Source organism: Drosophila yakuba, chromosome 2L (genome assembly GCF_016746365.2).
Source record: "Drosophila yakuba strain Tai18E2 chromosome 2L, Prin_Dyak_Tai18E2_2.1, whole genome shotgun sequence".
In the NCBI taxonomy this organism is placed as follows: domain Eukaryota; kingdom Metazoa; phylum Arthropoda; class Insecta; order Diptera; family Drosophilidae; genus Drosophila; species Drosophila yakuba.
Genome location: NC_052527.2, coordinates 15,196,328 through 15,216,567, shown reverse-complemented (window position 1 = coordinate 15,216,567; position 20,240 = coordinate 15,196,328). Strand labels below are relative to the sequence as shown.

At 40.3% G+C, this 20,240-nt stretch overlaps 1 protein-coding gene across 1 annotated transcript in view; it reads left to right on the top strand.

Moving 5' to 3' along the window:
* Positions 1-20,240, top strand: part of LOC6528275 (neural cell adhesion molecule 1) — a 76,534-nt gene that overhangs the window by 2,000 nt on the left and 54,294 nt on the right. The window contains exon 2 of the mRNA XM_002089292.3: positions 6,823-7,294. Coding sequence (XP_002089328.2) covers positions 7,090-7,294 — 205 coding nt within the window. The 5' untranslated portion in view covers positions 6,823-7,089. The remainder of the gene's footprint in view (positions 1-6,822; positions 7,295-20,240) is intronic.

Sequence of the window (20,240 nt, the reverse complement as noted above, 5' to 3'; positions counted from 1 at the left end):
CCAAGACGCAGTACTTGCTTACATTTGCTGCTTAGTTTCGGAGAAAATAAATAAATTAGTTCAGTAAATGGAAGTGAAAGAGTGAGAAATTACAAACTGCTGGCAAAGTTAATATTTAAGTCTTGCAGTGATTTTACGAATTTCCCTCTCATTTTTGGACAATTAAAATATGCAAATGAGCCACCAGCAAAGCCAATGCAAAGCGTCTAAATGGACACGCACGGCTACCCCAAAAATAGAGATAACGGTGAAGGGGCGTGCGTTGTTGACCGGAATTCTGGTTGTCCTCTGCCACAGGCAGATACAAATGCCGAGATACAAATGTAGAGATACAAGTGCGTAGACTGAATTTTTGATTGGCTCGCTGTACTGCCGTACTGAACTGTCCCCTTAAAACATTTTTGACAATTTCGAAAAGCTTAATGGCTAATTGAGCTGCCAAGAGAGGGGGCAATGGAAGCCCCTGTAGTTGAGTGTTGCCTGCATTTGTTGGAGTACAAATTTATGGCGAAAAGTCAATTACGTGCAATGGGTCCAACGCAACTAGGAAAGGGGAAAGATACATTTCCCAAAGGGATAGGCAGTTAGGGGTTAGTTGACATGCACACACATATACGAGTATATATATATATATATATATAAATATATATGGCTTATCAGGAGTACGTAAAACATTATCCACGAGTGTGTGCTTACTTCAAAAAGGCATTAAGCCGAACCGTATAAACAAAAGTAACGCATACCCAACCTTCATCGTTGACGGGTTAATGTGATTTTAATGTACTTTTTACCCTCCCACTCCTTCAAACGGACCGCAGTTTTGCTTACAACTCGGTTAAAGTTTTATGCAATTTCATCACTCTTTTTTAATGCGTGCATTAAGAAAGTTTTTCCTCGCCTTCTGCACTAATGCAAATTGAAATGTAAATCTTTATTTGCGCTGCGTTTTGTTCTCTTGAATTTTGGTATTTAACGACAAGCTCTTAAATTGAAGTGTGGTACGAAGGTCTTGGAAAGTAGATTTATTTATTAATAATTTGATGATTTTATTTTAAGCAGCAACTGAAACATTATTATATATCCAGGCGAGTATCGTTGTAACTCGGCATGTAGAACAAGCTAGTTGTGAGCAGCACATGTGAGGAAACCATAATGAACAATACCACAAATTCCACTTCCCTTAGCAGGAAGGATGAGAATGCTTTGCGTGCGGTTGCTTTTCACCTAACAAAAGGTGCTATTGGGAAAATTTTCCACTCTTTTGAAATCAATCTTCCTAATGACAGACTATCCAAAAGGAAAACAGAAATATCAACTTGAATAAAAGGCAGCTGGAAGACACGTGCGGCTTCCGCCGAATTTCACGCTCAAGTATCTGGCACTTGTAACCGTAATCGATCTGAACAATAACAGAATGAAATGGCATAAAAAATTCTATATTAACAAACAGCAAACAAACCTGGCGTGGCACGAAACAGCGCCAAAAGCAGCAAACAGATGTCTGCTCTGAGGTTTTTCGACTTTGGCGGACGGGTAAAGGAGCTGTGTCTGCGATGATTCCAGAACAATTTTCACCTTTTGCTGGAGATGTTTGAGTAGGTAGCACAGTCCTTTGGGAGTTTTGTTAAGTTCCTGGAAAAGAAAATGCAATTGGAGTTGCTAAAGGCAATGGGATAGGCTGCCATTGAAGTCTGGCATTGCTTAAATTGATTGATTGTGCCAAAAATAATTCGCCTAAAAGGTGTTTTAAATTTAAGAGATACATTTTATATCCATTCGCCGAAATATACTTTTCGATAAGCTACATTTACATCTCGTGGCATTCTTTCAAAGTGCCTAGCCATTAAAAGTACTTTGGCATTTATGGTCTAATTTTAAAATAATGTTTTAACATTACATTTACAAAAATAAATGCATACATGGCTCACCTAAATGCAAAGTATATCATGGTTAAGGTATAAATGGCAAGACGTCGTAAAATTTTAATAAATGTCTGCAATTAATCATAGAAATTTTGGGTCAAGTATAATTCAAGCATTAAAGTGCCTTCACCGAAGTTCGCCATTAAACGTAGGTCGAATATTCCCCATTTCGGCCTTTACTGCTTTGACTTGCTCATTGCATTTATATTGTATATTCAATGATGAGTATGTTATTTTACCGAAATGAAACATTATTTTGCGCAATATTTTTGCCTTTTACGATGCCAATGTCCGCCTTTAGCCAAGGGAATTCTTTGAGAGGGCTCAGTGCTACCTACATTTTCGGTTATACTATATGGACTTGTACAAGCAAGTCTGAAACTCATCTTGCTCGTCTTGTGGCTTATTTGCAAGTTTGATGGATTTTTATCCCTTTTGGCCGCACTTCCGTGTGGGCCTGCCTCACTTTTATTACGTACCTCGTCCTTTACCTTACCCTGTACCATTTTCTGGGTTTTCTTTGAATGTGGATGGTGTGTTCGTTGTGATGGTAGGTTTTCTTGGGTTGTTTCTGGCTTTGGTGCAATTTTATTATGCCACCACAGACACACGCATTTTTATTTATTGTGTTTTTCCTTTTGCCCTCCCGCATGGCATTTATTTATACTGGTTACATATTCCGTCTCTTTCTCAGTCTCTCTCACTGTTTTTTATTTTATTCTTTTACCCTGCATCGTTGTCGGCGAATTTATAAATATAAATGAGTTTTGCTCGATGAAGGTTAAATTGAAATTTACTTCGGTTTACTTTTACACGGAGGAATGGGATGTGGTGCTCTGTGAGCCAGGAATAAGTTGTTTAGGTGGATTGGTGGGCTTTACATGATGGAAAACCCGGTGAAAAGTTGTTTAGAACTCTGCATTTCCGCTCATTCCTTTGGCTTCCGCTTCCCTATTCCCGTACATGTTTACATACATATACTATATGTGCGTCCCCTTTTAATTTTCCTAAGCAAACCGCCGGATATCTCTTTCCTTATCCCTTATTCAACCGCCTTTTTTCGGGTGTGAAAACTTTATTTGTCTGGCTGCCTTTTGTTTGGCCTTATCATTTGTCAAAAAAAAACTTCCCCAAAATGAATATTTGCATAAGTTTATTGAAACAGCCATGGGGAGGGCAATATTTGAAAAGGGGAAGGAAAACATAGAAGGAATCTTCTTTGCCTTAATTCTGGCTTTTTGTCCCTCTTCTGAGGCATCTGTTTGATTTGTGTATCGAAGGCTCTTCCTTAGCTAAATCCATTTCAAATTTTTTTTGATTCTATTCTACATGAAGTCAAGAAAAGGGAAATCAAATTGAGAAGCTACATACGTCGAAGCTATATTTGGCTAAATAGTAGATCCGTTAAATATTAAACTTATTAAGGATTCGCTCATTTTATCTCAGCACATGGACATAACTGTTCTTAAAATAATATTCGTTCCCAAAATGTCAATTTCCGCATACGCGTGGTAGTACAGAAAAACGTTGCTTACATTTATCGTTAACTCGGCCATCAAAGTTAATCGAACTAGGCCACAACATCGAAAACAATTTGACGCCGTCTGGCTGACCGCAAGTACATATAAACCATAAATATTTATACATAAATGTGCGACTGTGCGTGGGAATACAACATGAAAAGATATTTCCTGTGCAAGGACATAAATTTCAACGGTTGCCGGAGCATAAAGCCAGTGGCTTAAGTGTTGGCCATGTGTCAACCAAGGCTTGTCTTTACATATATGGCTATAGATTTATTTCTATAGATGTACTTTTATCCGGCAGCATTAATCTCAACGGCACTAAAAATCAGATATGGAACAATCGCATCGTTCGCGCCTCCATTAATGTCGTAATATGAAAGCAATTTCTTAAATTTTTCGCATGTTAAACGTTTTTGCCATTAATAACTTTTTGCGCAAATTCGGGGGAGGAATAAAGCCAAAAACAGTGAAAAAACTCTGTGCATGTTCCGAATGATCGCTTCGATAACCACAAAGGCCATAAGAAACAGGCGAAACAGGCTGAATCCTGTGGATGGGAAGTGGATGATACGGGGGATGCGGAGGGAAGTGAGTGAATGAATAACTGAATGAGTGACTGGCGTTCGGAATGAGGTACCAAGTGCATGGCAGATTGAAGTGACGGACTAGCCAGAGTCCGTCCGAGATAAAGGCACTACGGAATTGTTTGTTCTCCATGGCCCTTTGCACATGATAAAAATTTATTTAGACCAAATAGAAAAGAATGAGGCTGGCGGGAATAATAAACTACAACAGACATTCGAGCAGGCACACAGAGTAAGAGGCCAACCGAGGGTCAGGAAGTGCCTGGCAGCCATTGACAGAAGGGAGGGGAGAAAGTGCCACAACTATTGTATTTTGTCTAGATGGTCTGAGTATGAGTCCCGCTTTGGCTGTAGCAGATCCTTGCCCCGGGCACTTCAGTTCCCCAGTTCTCCAGTCTGTCAGCCACTGAATAGAAGCAGCGACAGGCCACTGACGACGACTGCATGCAATAAAATGTGTCTATCAAATGTATCTCTGTATTCTAACTCCAACGTTATGCCTAATGCCCTCTTCTCCGTAATTGGCTGACTTCGCTTTGGGTCGTAGTTTTACTTGGGCAAAGGAAACTTTTTCTCACTTATCACATGTGAGTCGATGGATTATGGATTAAATAAATGTCAAATACTTACCCTATTTTTTAATGGCAATACAGCAAAATCTTCATTTATTTAAAGTGCCTGTTCAAGGAATTTGATTTGATTAGAAGATCTAATAAACTTTAACAACTTGTACATTAAGATGCAGCAAGGGAATTCCACATTCGGACTATTTTCCCACTTCTTGCAATGTTTTTTATTTATTTTTCGGTTTTCTCTGGGTGTCCCCCGCACCGCAACATGCCTCTCTATGTTTGTCTATTGGTTGGATGGCTCTGTTGCTGGTCGCTAGCTCGGCCGGCCAGCGTTTCCGTTTCCGCTCACTGTACGCCATGTTGATTTTGCCATTTTCCATTGTTGGTTTTGTTGCTTGTTTTGGAGCGCACATACAGCGCTCTTTGTGTGGGTTAATGTGCGCACTCGACTGTGCGCAAATTGCTCAAGTGTAGTTCAAGTTGAGCCCCCTACTACCTCCTACCTCCTCCTCCCCTTGCACTTCCCTCACAGTTTATATATTTGCAACCATTTTTTCTGATGAGTAAAGTATGAGCAATTCTTTTTTATAATTGCCAGTCGGCCCATTAGTTTTATCATTATTATTTTCTTCCTAAGGGTGGTGGGATCTTTTTTCGCGCAGTTCTTTTGTTATTATTATTACTATATTGCCTCACATTGGCACCTTTCCGGCAGTTTCCTCTGGTTGCTTATCTCCTGCTCATAATTTTGGTCGCTTATTGCGCTGTCTTACATTCTTATCATTATTAAAGGCAGGTTCCACCCTCCTCTGCCAAGTTCACGACACTCAACGGACACGTTGACAAAATGACAATGGTATAAATGGGAGGAGCGACAGGATGCCAAGTGTGGGATTCCTTAGCACGGAAAACTTGAAAAATTTCGACCCAACTTTGGGTTGATATTTTCCCACCGCCTTGCAGCCTATTGATTTGCCTTTTTTTGTTTTGTACTACGCCATCCCAGGGCTAACATCTTTTCCATCATCATCCAGTTTTGTGCCTTCCCTGGCTACCTTTTGTGTCTGTTTATTGGCGGTACCTTTTCCTCCTTTGTCAGCATTTGGTTTCCCTGCTCACCTCTGGGTTGCGTCCATACCCCTTGCTTTATATGTATATTTGCAAATCATTATTATTTGCTGGGGACATCTTTCCCGGAAGAGAGATACATGGGATGACTTTTTTGTTCTCCAGTCGTGTGCCAATTTCGAAACCTTTTATTTTATGTCAGTTATTTTGTGTCTCAAGGTAAAATACCATATTTCTTGTCCTTTGTTGAATATTGCTTATGGCGAATTTTATCTTTCGCTGCCAATCTATGAATGGTTAGAGGGCAAGTCTAGGGGTTGCGATGAGGTAGGGTTTGATGAACGGAAAGGGAAACTTCTTTTCTGACTCAATGCCTTATCTGTAACTCCAGCCAACTGTACGGGGAAATTTATTTTTTTTAAATAAAAGAGAGACATTTGGTTCTTATACGGACTTTTTTTTTTAAATTTATTACACTTTAAAAGTGAATGCCACCAGCTTAAACTAGTTTTTCTTCATATATCCAGTAATTTCATTACAGCTATTAATTGATCGTCATCACTTAAGTGACACTTAAGTATAGGGCACATTTTAATTAGCTTTGACAAGTCACCTCCACTCTGTTATAAGGTGTAATCCAAAAGAATGAAATGTACCTTATTATGCAAGCCACCGGTTTCGCCAACAAAATTAAAAGTTTAAGACTGGTAATATTTTATTATTCCACTCTAAACTCTCGCTTCAATAATTACTCTCTTTAAATTCCATGACTAATGTTGTCAAACCACCTTTTGATTCACCTCCACAAACGGCCAAACTTTTCGGCAAGGTGACGAACTTGCTCATCTCTCTTTGAGAAACTTTCCTTCCCGAAATTGAGTTTTTCCCCACCCTGTGAACATGAACATCTGTGTGAGGTCTTAACGGGGCGCGTCGCCTTACAACTCGATAATTGCGGCTTCAACTTGACTTTAACAAAAAAACACGCATATATATACAGTTTTTTATATATATGTATATATGAAATGGGAGTGGAATAAAAGAGCAAAGAAACTTGTTCAACTTTTTAACTAGCCTCCAAACTAAAAAGTTCTCAATACTCAAACCAATGGATTTACCCCATCCTCTTAATTTTTTTTCCCAATTGCAGCTGCTGCCACCGAGAAAAGCAGAGACAGGAGAAAATCGAAAATGTGCTTCCATTAGAAGGACGGACGGGAAACTGAAACTGGTGAAGTCGGCGAGAAGAAAGAAAAACTGCAGCGCCAAATCTGCAAACCAAATCCAACTTAAGTCACATCAAATTAAAATCAACAACCGGGCGAAGGTTGAACGGAGAACGAAGATCTAAAAGGAAAATTATAAGAAAAATATATATATATATATAGAGACAGAGAGGGGGTGTAGAAAGGGGAAAATGAAGTGCAATAAAAGTCAAATGGCCACGTTAACAATGTGGAAAATTTTTATGGTCCTGCTGCTGGCGATGGCACTGCTAATGCCGGTCACATTAGCGCGCCTGCATTCCACTTCCGGCGTAGGAATGTCCGGCGGAGGCAGCAGCATGGGTCCTGGCGGCGGAGGATCCGGCAGCGGAGGCATATCCTCGAAGGATTCACACGGTAAGTCCACCTCTATCCCTCTTAGTTAGTTATTCTTTTTTTTGATTATTTTAAATGGCCGTGGCTGCAGGGCGGGTCCAAGCCAAGTCCAATAAATAAATTTAAATATTTAACTAACCAGCATTCGGACTGCGAACCACTCGCGACTCGTCGGGCGCTGCCAAAAAGTACAGCAAGGAGTTGAACTCTGGGGAAGGTGGGAGCTTGGTGGAAAAAACTTTAACACCTCGTTGCAACTGGAGGCACGTTGTCCTGGCACGTGTCCTGGCATTTATGATTTCATTTCGCTCCGTTGTAAGTTTTGCCCCGAGTCCAGCTGGAAGTTCCACAGTACGAGTAGCTTCTCGTTTGGCTGCCTCTCTAAACTGTCCATTAGCACCCAAGCAAATGCTTATAGAATTTTGAACAGGATGGGGCAGCGGAATAGGTATTACACTAGATGAAGGTGGCAGCGCAAAAAAAACACGTACCTTTGAAGTAATGCGATCTAAGCTAATGTAAGCGATGCTGCAAGTTTGGACATATTTGATTCATATTTAGGAATGTTCTTAAGGGTGGAGTAATGGAAATGACTAAGATTGTTGAATATTAAGTATGGCTTACATACATTTATAATACATTTATAAGGGAAGCTCTAATACCTATCTTAAGCTTTTTCACTTTTATTAGTAAGAAAATGACTGCTTTTGCATCAGATGAACAGAATTCCTGTAGCACCCTTTAGTATTTTAATATAAAACCGAAAGGAAGTATAAATGCCAGTAACGTCATAAAAACCACGTTCTTAAGCCGTGGATGAGTGCAAAAAGTGCCACAAATCAAAGCCATGCTAACTTGCGCAGTTGATTGAAAACTTTATTCCCAAGATTTTTGCACTTGTCACACGCGCTCCGTTCTTCACTGCGGAGAATTCCCAGCTAAGCTGCCTCCATGGAGAGTTCCCGGTAAAGTCTTGGGCCGGCATGGAAAAACACAACAGCTTTTAGGTGTTTTGAGCTCCGAAGAGCTATTTGACAAAACTGCCAGACCAAAAGCTTGGGCTATTTATTATGCCCACAGGATGTAGGAACACACACGCAACCAGAACAGAAGCAAGGTGAACTGTGTAAATCATTTCCACTTTATGCGCTCTCTAAGCCAGACAGTGTCAACAAACTGTGGAAAAAAAGACACTGAAGCTGGGAAAGGGATAAGATACCTGGGTTGCCCCTGAAGCTGGAACTGGAGCTGGAGCTGAAGGGAACAAACATTATGGAGCATTAAAAAGTACAGGACTAAAGGCTAGAACCGAGACGCAGAGGGAGAGGATGAGGGACAATCTCTTGGCAGTCAAAAAGTTTGGCCGTTTAGAAAAGTGTCAAGCATTTTATCACTCGGAACCTACCCGAAAGTAGCCAACAACAACAGGGGCTATAATAAATCTTTAAGGAGTTGCCTGGCGAGTTCCCTCGCCTGTTACTACTCCTTTTGTCTTCACCACCTCCTGCTAATGCATCCTCGCTAAACAGGCGGCCAAAAGTATGCAACGAACTGGGAACAGGCAACGACTGACTGACACACTGACTAACTGACGAATGTCCTTTCTACCAGCGCCAGCGATTTCCAAAAACTTGTCAACGCGTTGAGTTGCAGCAGTTGCCAAATGCTTCGGGGGCTGGAAAAAGAATGCGGACTACGGGGTCAGTCGTCGCATCACCTTCGCCGTATTTTTGGGCGGTAAACTTTTGTGGCACGTTTTGGTCACCCCCCCAAAAAAAACAAAAATAAATAGAAAACTTTAGGAAAAACAAACAAGCGAAGGATCCGACGATTGACGCTTTTTGCCGAAATTGTATCCTCGAGAACGATGAAGGATTAACCCCTCATACGGCGTCCAAGCAAGCCAACCGCTAAAATTGCTTTGTGTGGCTGGAAATTGAGTTGGTTTTTTATAGTTGACTTCAACATGTAGCATTTTCACAATGCAGTTGTGCGGCTTTAGTGGCCGCTGACAAGTTTTATGATTTTTCGTGCAACAATTTTTATAAATAGGAATGTTCTCACCTTTTCAGAGCTCAGTTTTATTGATTCAGTTCTGTATAATAACATAATGAAGAGGTTTCAGTTTGAAAGCTTAAAGTATCATTTTCAAGTAACTTGATCCTATATTTACCACTTAGGGTAGCAAAACTAAAACATTTCCAGGTATTTGCTCCAGCAACCACAAATTAGGCTCTTTAAAAATACTTTTGCCAATCAAAATTCAAGTTTGAGTTTAGGTGAGTGACAAACGCGTTTGAGGGAAGTTGTAAAGTTCGCAGTGCAGGAGGCAACTTCAAGGGATGAATTGACAGCAGGTTGACAGGTGCTCACAGAAGAACAGATGGGATTGAAGCACGCCCACGGTTCTGTGGCTTTAATTAATTAAGGAATTGGGGGGTGAACTTTCTATATTTGTCACTTTTAATATGGGGGTGGTGTAAATATTTAACAACGGATTTATTTACCTTATAAAACCATTGCAAAGGGTATATTAAACTGAGTTGGAAGGTTGCCACGCTGTTAATGAGACAATGGAAAAATTAGAAATATTATAAACAAGAATTGCAGCCGAAATGTATAATTAAATGTGTAATAACTTTAAGGGAATTTAAGCTTCCGCTTTCTGAAGACAGCTTCCTTTCTAGCTGTAAGTGAAATTCAGAGATTTTCAAAAGATTCCAAAAGTAAAGCACACTTTTGTTACGCTTATAAGCGAATATTTCTCTCGGCTTTGGTGAAACTAATATGGTGGTTTGATGGTGGAAGGACTCGCTGCATTTTTGGCTCCTTTGTGAATTTTGTCGCGCAATTTTCGCCAAACATCAAAATGCAGCAGCAGCAGAGGCAAAAAATTCAAAGCACGCGCAACAAAAGCTTTTAAAACAAAGGCTTGCCCAAAATTTCCAAAAAAAAACGCTAAAAGCATTTTGTGCGACAATGGTGCGGAACGAAGGGGCGTGGCTGAAAGGCTAGACGAATGATCACAAAAGCTTTGATACATGAAAAGTATAAGCCGTACATTCTTTTTGCACCTTTTCTCGACACGGTTAAAGGGAAATTCTGGCCAAAAGAGCGGAGAAAATGAAAGTTTACATGTCCTGCCAAGGCGTCTTTTTGCCTGTATTTGTGTGTCTTAGTTCGCCCAAAAATGTACTACGCCCATTTCAAAAGAGTCGCCTTGGAAAAGGGTTTACGAAAGTCCGAAGGGGAAAGGTAATAGAAAGCTGCCTGGTGAATGGGGCATGAAACCAACTTTGGTGCCGTTGGCTTGCCGCCTGTTCTCGCATTTTTGTGACTTTCATTTGCCATAAATTATTTTACGGTGTTATTACATAATACATAGAAAATGAGAAAAGGCATGTTGGCCAAAGGGGCTGCTGCGTTGGGAAAGCAACAAGCCAACTCAAAACACAACAGAGAATGCTAAGATCGAGTTGCCTGACTATCAAATACCCCTTACTCAACTTGTGCAACTGCGACCTAGAAATTCAAATTCTGGAATATAGGTAGAAATTGGCGTGGCGAAAAATGTTTTTAGTTTTTTATGTTTATACGGATAGACGGAGATGGCCAGATAACTCGTTCACCATCAACCTGGTGAAGAATACAGATACTTTCTATACTCCTTCTACCTGTTACATACTTTTCAATTAATCTAGTATACCCTTTTACTCGACGAGTAGCGGGTATAAATATTGTTTGTATTTTGAATGCTGTTGGCCAAATATATATGTTTAAGGTTGCCACAATTTAATGAACTGGTGGGAAAAAAGTAAGGAAATTTTACAGTTTTAAGAACTTTAAGCCCATAAAAATTTAATAAAAAAGACCTTGAACAACTTTAATCTTCGATCGTCTTCGTGATTATGGTGACAATATGAATAAAAATAAGCTACATACATACAACATACATACAACTTTTCAAGTTTACGACTTTAACTCTAATTTCTTTGAAATCTAAATCAATTACTGTTTACTAAGAAATTCAATCAATGTTTACCTGAGCCAAGAAACATTTACGTTTAGGATTTAATTCCACTGATGAATAAATAAAGTTACGTTGAATTCTCTGCGAAGCAAAGCAATTTAAAAATAGGACACAACTTTTACCCATACAAAACAAAGCTTCGCCTATTTAAGGGTTCAGCAATAGGTAATTTACCCTCAAATTGAGTACCTGGAAGCCCATACCAACAACCCCTTCAGTTAGCTTCTACTCTTGATGATGATGAATTCGTGCCTGAAGAACTATATAATGGATATCGTGTTTTATAATTAATATTTATAGCCAGCAAACATACGACGAAGTGGAGGGATAGGGAGATCAAGCTGGAAATAAAACAATATAAATGTGAGAAGCACAAATAAATGTATAGTGCGAGTCAATGTACTTGACTTGACCATAGCTACTGTGCGGGATTTCAGATGTGGGTACTCCGCCTCGTTTCGTGTTGGTTAGTGATTATGTAATAATTAACTGTACATTAACTATTTGTAACCATGAAATTCCGCAGAGCAAGTAGCCCCCCACTTCGCCGTGCTATCTGCATAATAAAGGATTTGGGTTCGTGTTCTGACTTTAACACGATATGAAAGCTAAATCTCAAAGCTTAAACTTCTTTACAACGACTATCTAATGCGCTGCATCTACAGATATGTGATCAGAGATTAACTATTTAACTATATTTTTATTCACCTTATTAAACAACATCAAAACATTGGCAGTTACCAACACGATCCGCTAAGAGAGTTCCGCTTAAAAGAAGCCTCAACATGTATTAGAAACCCATATAGCTTGCTTTTAGGGTATTTTAATGGCCTTAAGCAAATATTTATATTTAATTTTTAGTGCACTTTTTACGTGAAATTTAACACCAATATAAAAGCCCAAACAGCTGGGGCCGGGCCGAAAACTCGTTTGGACATTTGGAAGCACACGCTGCGTATACGTAATGGCAATTGAAACCCCGTCTGTTCGAGGTGCGCTAGTGTGTGAGGTGGGGGAAAACTATAACAATAAATCTTATTTATGTCTTTTTGTGCGATTTTTATGAGCTGATTTTTGATACCAGCTGAGTTTTGGCTGGGTTCACTTTTGTCGAATTACTGGAATCGAGCAAGAATAGTTTAAATAAATGGCACTCCAAAAAAATGCTCCCTATAAAATACAAATGCTAGTGGAAATGGAAACGTAGGCGGGGGATTTGGTTGCAAATGCGTTGGTCATGCTCAGGCACTCCAACATTTCACCATCGTATTCGGGGAAACGAGTCTTCTGTAATCTAATTTAAGCTGCCATTAGTGTTTAACACTGGCGTGGCCGACGAGCTTCTCCCAACGAATTGCCTCTTCATCAATCAAAGGCTATGAACTCCGGCGGAATGGGTAAAAGTTGGGGTGCCTGTGTGCGTGTGCTAGCTGCGTAATTTAAGTTGTGAACTCGGGCAAAACACGCGCCGGGAGCCTCAAAAATATGCTTCGAATGCTTTGAATGTGCCCCACAAACATTCACTTGCGGCATGTGTTTCTAATGGCTCATTGGATTTTTATTCGGAGGGGAAACAGGAAATGCCAGCAAAGCTTTTGCCCGAGCAATGTTTGTTCGCCTAAATTCCCAAGCTGCGAATCGTAGGAGGGTTTTAAGATCAAAGAAAGCATACGAAAATAGTTCACTGGAACTAAATACATATTGCATAGAAAATGTTTCTGCTTTTCAATTCTAGGGATTGATTCGAACCATTATCAATCCAGGCTATCTGCGAGTGCTTGCCTTCATTAAATCGATTTAACTGTCAAAAGTCTACGGTTTCCTCGCCAAGTTTTATGCTGTGTAAGCCGCGTTAAAAGTTTGCTTAGAAGGCCAAGAGACAGGGCAAAAAAAGGGGCTTACACATTAGCATACTCTGTAGTAATTGATTCCTAAACTTGACACCTTCGCCGGTTAAGTAGCTTAGCCGGAGAGTCACAAGTTGGCGACCCTCGGCTGATTGGCCACCCTTTTTCGCCGACCTTTTATTGATAGGCGTAATTTACAAAAGAACAATATTGGCCTGCCATAAGGGAAAGCTAGCTGGCTCATTAAAAGATTTAGCAGAACGAGTTTTAGCATTTGATTAGGCTCCTTGTTGTGGCCATTTAAATGCCATTCCGTCTGGCTCGCTCCTCTTGCTTCGTTGCAATTAGATCTAAGTGCGGCTGGGTAGCTGGTAAATATGAACAGCAAAATGCTTTTAATTTATTGCGACACTAATATACATTAATGTCTTGGGCCAACTGCTAAAGGACACCCCGAGTGACACGGCCTGAGGTCACCAATTCCAGTCGTCCAGCCCAGCCCAGCCCGAAAAAGCCAGTAGCAGAAGTGAAGGAGACCGAGTCGTTTGCAGACACAGTCGTAGACACAATTAAAAGTCCATGGCCCAGAGAAATGTTAATGACAACAGACTGCCACAGAGTGGACTAGCAAGAAGTTTAGTATAAGCCTCAGTCGGCGACTCTGACCCCTCCCATTTCGCTTGTCCCTCCCTCGCGGTTCCTTCGGAGCCTGCACAAATTTTCCGAAACTACCGTAATTTGCATATTTTAAGTTGACTTTTATTGCATTAAAAATGGTAGTGGCTTTGGCCATTGCGACCTCAGACCTCAGGGTGCTGGTCTTAACCGAAAAACCCATCCACAGTGGTTCTGACTTGGTGAAAACTGGGCTTTTGTGGATATGACAGGTTGTATAACTCTGCTGAAGCGAAGCTTAAAAACTCTGTTTCGTAGTTGTTTGTTATGATTTATTTTACAAAGAAACTTCATATATTAAATGTACAAAGAACTTAAGTAATTGAAGTGCACACATATTCAATTGCATTTAACTGATGACCCTTAACCCTGAACCCAATGTTCTCGTCTACTTCTGCCTTGACTGCTGTTGCCCCTTCAGCATTTTGCTACCACTTGCCATTCTCTCCGCACTGGCCACACTGACCCTGTGGAAAACTTGTAAGAGACAGATTGCAAAAATACAATTAAAATGTTTTAGCGAAAATTAACTGCAGTTTAAATAAAATGCTACGTTGGCCAGTAAACTACGCAAACGAAACGGCTATGGCTGTTGATGATGACGAGACTGTGTACTGTAGCGATGTTTTCCTTTGGTGGTTTTAGTGGTTTAGGGTTTTACGTTAAGTATACGCACCGAGTGCATAGTCAAGTTGAGCTCACCTGCCCAAAGGGCTGAAAGATGTTTGCCCTGCTCTAGGTGTTGTGCTTGGTGTGGCTTGGAGGGGATTTTGCAATTTGTTGGACTTCTTCTCGGTCGTCGCCGACATCGTCGTCGTCATCATCATTATCATCAACAGCTGCTTGTCTACTTGCTTGTATTTTGTAGCTGTTTTGCGGCTGGCCTAGAAAGTTAATTGAAAAAAAACCGAGCATTTTGCTCGCCACCGAAGGAGAGCAAGCCAAGCGGATGCCTGTGTGAAAAAAGGTTTAATTTAAATAAACTGCAGAGTGGGCCGGCTCTATGAGGTTGTTGTGGTTATGGGCCAGTCCAGGTGTTTCCGACCTGCTGCGGCTTAGCCGTGCAACCAAAGACGTTTAGACGTTTTTAGTGCCACCACCTTTGCTCCAAGGAAACTTGAAATTGCGAAGGTAGCCTGAGGGATTAAAACAGTGGCCATCGAAGGCAATTCAGCGGAAGACTTGGGATTAAATATAAATTGATGAATGAGTGGATGTTTCTGGAAAAGTTATCTAACTTACTTTTCGTTGTTCAGAACAGATCAAAACAAATTATTTTGAAAGTCTCTGTCACTGACCTAAATTTATTTTGTAGTTTTTGATTGATATTTTACTAACACTTCAAACAAATCCTTTTCTCCCAAACTGCAATTCGCAATGGAATTATAAATTTATCATTTCTTTTCCGTTTATTTGAATAAAAACTATTTTTCTATCGTTTCTTCGTGCTCACTCGGCTTATCAAATACTACGTTCAATGCCTTTCTCGGATTTATTGTCTGGAATCCCAAAGCGGCTTTCAAAGTCCAATTAAACTTTAAAAGTCATTGCCAGGCACGGCGTCCCTTTCCTCTGCGTTTCCCTTTTGTACGTGATGTATGCGCAATTTAATTTTTAATTGCCCAAAAAACGTGCATATACACACAACACTTTGCGTATTCTGTGGAAATTATCGCACTGCGCCAAATCTACAAACAAAACATAGGAAATCAAGGCCCCACACGTCTATAACCTTGAACCTTAGTCGGAAAAACCAGAGGAATAAGTCGGAAAAGTTGGAGAAGAAGGAGCAGAGAAATAAACAAGAGCCTTTGGCCTTTGTCGTAACTTAATACAAGGACATTGTCTCCGTCTCTTTTTTTCGCTGCTGATGTCGCCTGTTGGCGCCTAAACGTTGGTAATGTAGAAACACATGCTCTTCTATAAAGAGCGGGACCTGTGACACTTACCCTTTTTGGCCATAAAACATGAAATAAAAGATTTTATGGAAAAGTACTGGATATAATGTAAAAATGCTGCTTATTCTTTATATAATTTTCTGTAAGTGTTCGGTGTTAATATTTTTCATTATTTAAAAACCAATAATAAACTTGCACACTACCTTGAATGCTACTATGGCTAAAGCCTTATAAGGTCCTATTTTAAGGGCATTCCCAGTTGTACTTTCCCCCAAAACACTTTTCTTCTTGTCTCTTTGGCCAACGTTTAAATTGCGCTTTGCACTAATAAGCAAAAGTGTCTAACGTAGCGTAACTAAATGCGAAAGGCAAACATTTCATTAACAAACACGCACCAAAAGGATGGTAGGTCCGGGGGGTGTATTGGGCGGATAAGGATAGGTTGACAGTTATGTGTGCTTTGTATATATTTATACCATCTCTGCCTCTGTCTTGGTGCTTGGCTTTGGCCAAAAAGGGCTGCCATTTTGCCAGGCTCGTACACATGTTCACACACTCACACACCCGCACACAGAAATCCTTTGTGCCTTTTGCTATTTTTGTAGAACTTGTGTGTCTAAGGGTGTGTTTTCAAATTTCATAATATCTTTCATTTCATTCTTTTTGGCTTTACTTTATTTTAAGCTCTTTGCTTGATTAGAAGGTGTTGGCGTAAATGTCCTTTGTCGCTATGTCTGTGCCGTTGTCTACACTAACAAAAAATAAATTAAACCTTTTATATATATTCAAGTGTTGAATGATCTAAATTTTACTTCGAAGTTCCCACCTTTTATTTTTGCTTATCTATTTTACATGTAAAATTTGTTCAAATGTGTATTTTGAACTTTGATTTGTGTTGGATTAAATTTTTTCCAGTCTGTAAATTTTAAGAATTTTCTCTCTCTGTGAAATTGTTAGCTCCGAATAATATTCCTGCTGTTTGTTCATGTGTAATTTACATATCCAAGTGCCGGGTTTCCTAGGTGGCGAAAATTTAATAAAACTTCACAGGGCTCTCGCCCAATGGGGTATGTATTTATATATGCGTGAATCCAGCTTGGCTATGCAAATAAGTGGCTTCACCTGAATATGCATCGAAGTCGATGATTTGGTTTGCCTCCCTCCACTCTGCCAGCTACATCTCTCTATTGGCAGAGGATACATCATCATATTACTCCACCTTGTCGTAAAACAAACTTGGTTCAAACCTTCCCGACAGCGCCCTGAATGAAATATTTATATATATATGTATGTATATTCAACCACAATCAAATTCATCCTCCCGCCCGCTGGGTTACATAAGCCACATAAAACTCAGCTCGCTGTTGATTTCCCGGCTCTCCAAGCTCTCGGGGTGCGTTCAACTTTTACGTATTCAGGCAGCTATAAATGTCATATTTTATCTGCTCCCACAACTACTCCCGCTGACACTGCCCGAGTCTGCTGCTAAAATGCTAAAAATAACAATTTCTAGAGCAAAACTTTATTAAAAATTTATTTAATGCTCACCAGACCTGCTTCTTTTGCCTTTTTACGCTTTAAAGTTCGGCATTAGCCTGGGGTTGAGTAGGCAACGCTTGGGGTTACTCAGTTTATAGATGGGGTCCGATAAGCCGAGGGCGTTTTTAAGACAACATTTTGCGGGGGCCACAAGATCAAAGCATCCGAATTAGCCACTGCGCTTATAGCGAAACATATAAGAGAGTTGGAATAAATTGAAATTGTTAGGTTGGCTCGAACTTATAAAGATTTAAGGCAAATTGAGCGGAGCACAGGTCACCTTAACCCAAATTCCCAGGACGGGTTGTTCGTGCTGGAGCCAAGTTTGGTGACTCGTATCATAAATCTGTGTTCATTAAACGTGTGTGGCGCGCACAGCACCTCCGCCTAACTTTACCGCTCCACACACAGACACACACACACACACAGCCACACACACATAGAGCAGCCCACATCGTGCGACCTAAAAATGCAAAAATCAATATATCAGCAGCTGAAGAAAAAAAACCCACTCAAAAACGTGCAACATTTACAACAAAATTTTATATTGTACAACGGAGCGCACACATAACTATTTTGCATAAAATAAAATTTGTCGTTGTGGGCTTTACGTATTTTTTGGGTGTGTGGGTTACTTTTCAGCCAAACAGAATAGGACTCAACCTGGCACTGATATACACAGAGCACGTATGTGGAATGTTTCGGTTGCCATTGTCCTGCCGAATGTCCTTTTGTTGCACGTTTGTTTGTCGCCCGGAGACAAAAGCTAAGAGGAATCTCTGTCAGTCAGCCGCTTTCCATTTCTCTTTCGGAGCACACACATTGACCCAAATTTAAACAATTGAATCTCAAAAAGAATAAAATAAGAGTATAGCTCTATAGTGGCTGCAGATATGGCTAGAAGAGCAGCGACAATGTCGACGACAGGGAAACTTTTTAAAAGAACTTCCAACAGAAGCCAAGGAAGTAGGGGTGACAAAATTAGGCTGCCACAAACTCGTAGAAAGAACTCAAAAAATGGGAAATGAAATATCTTTCACAACTGCATACCGTTTGTGGTCTGCGACTCTGATGACTACTGTACTTCACCACTATGGCACCCTATTTTTCGTCAACTCTTGTTGTGTCTGAATATTCATATTTCTGGTGATCTAGAAAAAGTTATGAATTATTAAATATGCATACAATTATATCTCCGTCTCGTCGGAGCGAAAGAGGAAATTCCACAGCAGGAATAGCTGCAACTACAACTCCAGCTGCAACTCATATTCAATGCAAATGCTCCTCTTGTTTTTCTGCAGCTTAGGTGTATAGTACTGTCTCATTCGCACTCCCTTTCTATACCTTTCCTTTTCCGCTCTAACAGAGTCTGACAACTTGTCATACGGGGCGTATGTGTGATATTTGTCGTGTGCAATAATGCGTAGCCAAGAGCTGTTGCGAAATTAGGTGACACAATTTCACTCTACTCATAGTTTTGCCTCATTTTTGTTCTGTTTTTGTTCTTCCGCAATTTAAAATGCACTTTCTGATGGCATTTGAAACGAGAATTCTTCCATCAGAGTGCGAATTGCTTTATAAAACTAGATTTAAACTAGATTAAAACTAGATGGTTATCAGTTTTGAGCTCAGAAAATAAATTAAAAATATGTCGGACTTACTTAAGATTTCCTGAATGATAACCTGAAGATTGAAGCGTGTAACTTATTAGGAAACTGAAAGTATGTGCCCGCTCGTTCTGCTTTCATGGAGATGCACTTCTTTAGAACAACTCTTCTGGGATGTCATAATTTAATCCCCTTTACTAAATCCGCTGCACACATACATATATCCTCACAAAACATCTCTTAGCCAGGAAAAGGAATCATAATAATGAGTTAGTTTTTCGTTCTGGGCTGAGCTGACTTTGCCTCCTCGACTTCTGCTGGCTCTTCAGAAAGCGGAAGGCTAACAGGAACAATGACCTTTAACGCTCTTTTGCCATTAATGATATTCATGCTGGGCTATTTCCTGGTCTGGACCTCAGTTTACTCTCCGCTTTCTTGTTTTGTTTTTCTGTTGTCGCCTGTTTTTTCTATCCTGCCGCCGCTCCTTTATATGATGTCCTGTGTTGATGGTGGAGAGGAAATAACTTACAATTGACCTCGTTAGTCGCCGTCTCATGTGTGTGAGAGTGCCGGAGTCCTCTTGCTGGCTAGTTTGGCTTTAGTGTCGTGACATCCCAACTATATTATATCCTGATGGTGCAGCACCTCTTGTACAGGATAAACGAGACGGAGCAGAAGGAGTGCTGCTAATGCTGATTCCATTACGATCACGGATGAAGATGGACCAGATACAGATGACCCCATTCTTTACGATATAAATTTTACTCCTTCTTTTACAGCTTAGCACTTAGCTTGGGACTTAAAGTTTTAAGAGTATTATAATTATTTCCCCTGAAGCTTCCCGACACCACAGGTAATTAGATTTAATTCGCAATTCGTGTATATTTCCCTGGCAGAGATGAGAGTGCTAGTGCTTATAAGGATTTCCGGCACGCATATACGACTCAAAAATAAATTAAAAGTAATTGTGTTCGGGGAGTCCTCAGTGTAAATACGTTGCTCCAGCAGAGCTAAACAAATCAACGCGCACAGCAAAGGCATTGGCCCACTGAGAAGGATCCCCCGAAGGACTCGAACAACAAAAACATAACATGTTATCTTTTTTTATGACGGTTTGGTTTCATTTTTCCTTACTTTCGCTATTGTTGTTTATCATGTATGTGCTGTATGTATACGCGTATGCCGGTGGTTCTCTGTTGGAATTGTAAACATGTCCTCACGCGTATCCTTGTATTAGAGTTGTGTGCGTGCGTGTGTATGTGTGTGTGTGTGTGGGCTGTCAAATGTCATTGCCAGTTGGTTATGTGGCTTTCGACTCCGCAGAACCATTCGTGGCATCGGCGACAGCAAGAAACAACATTGCTGACACAT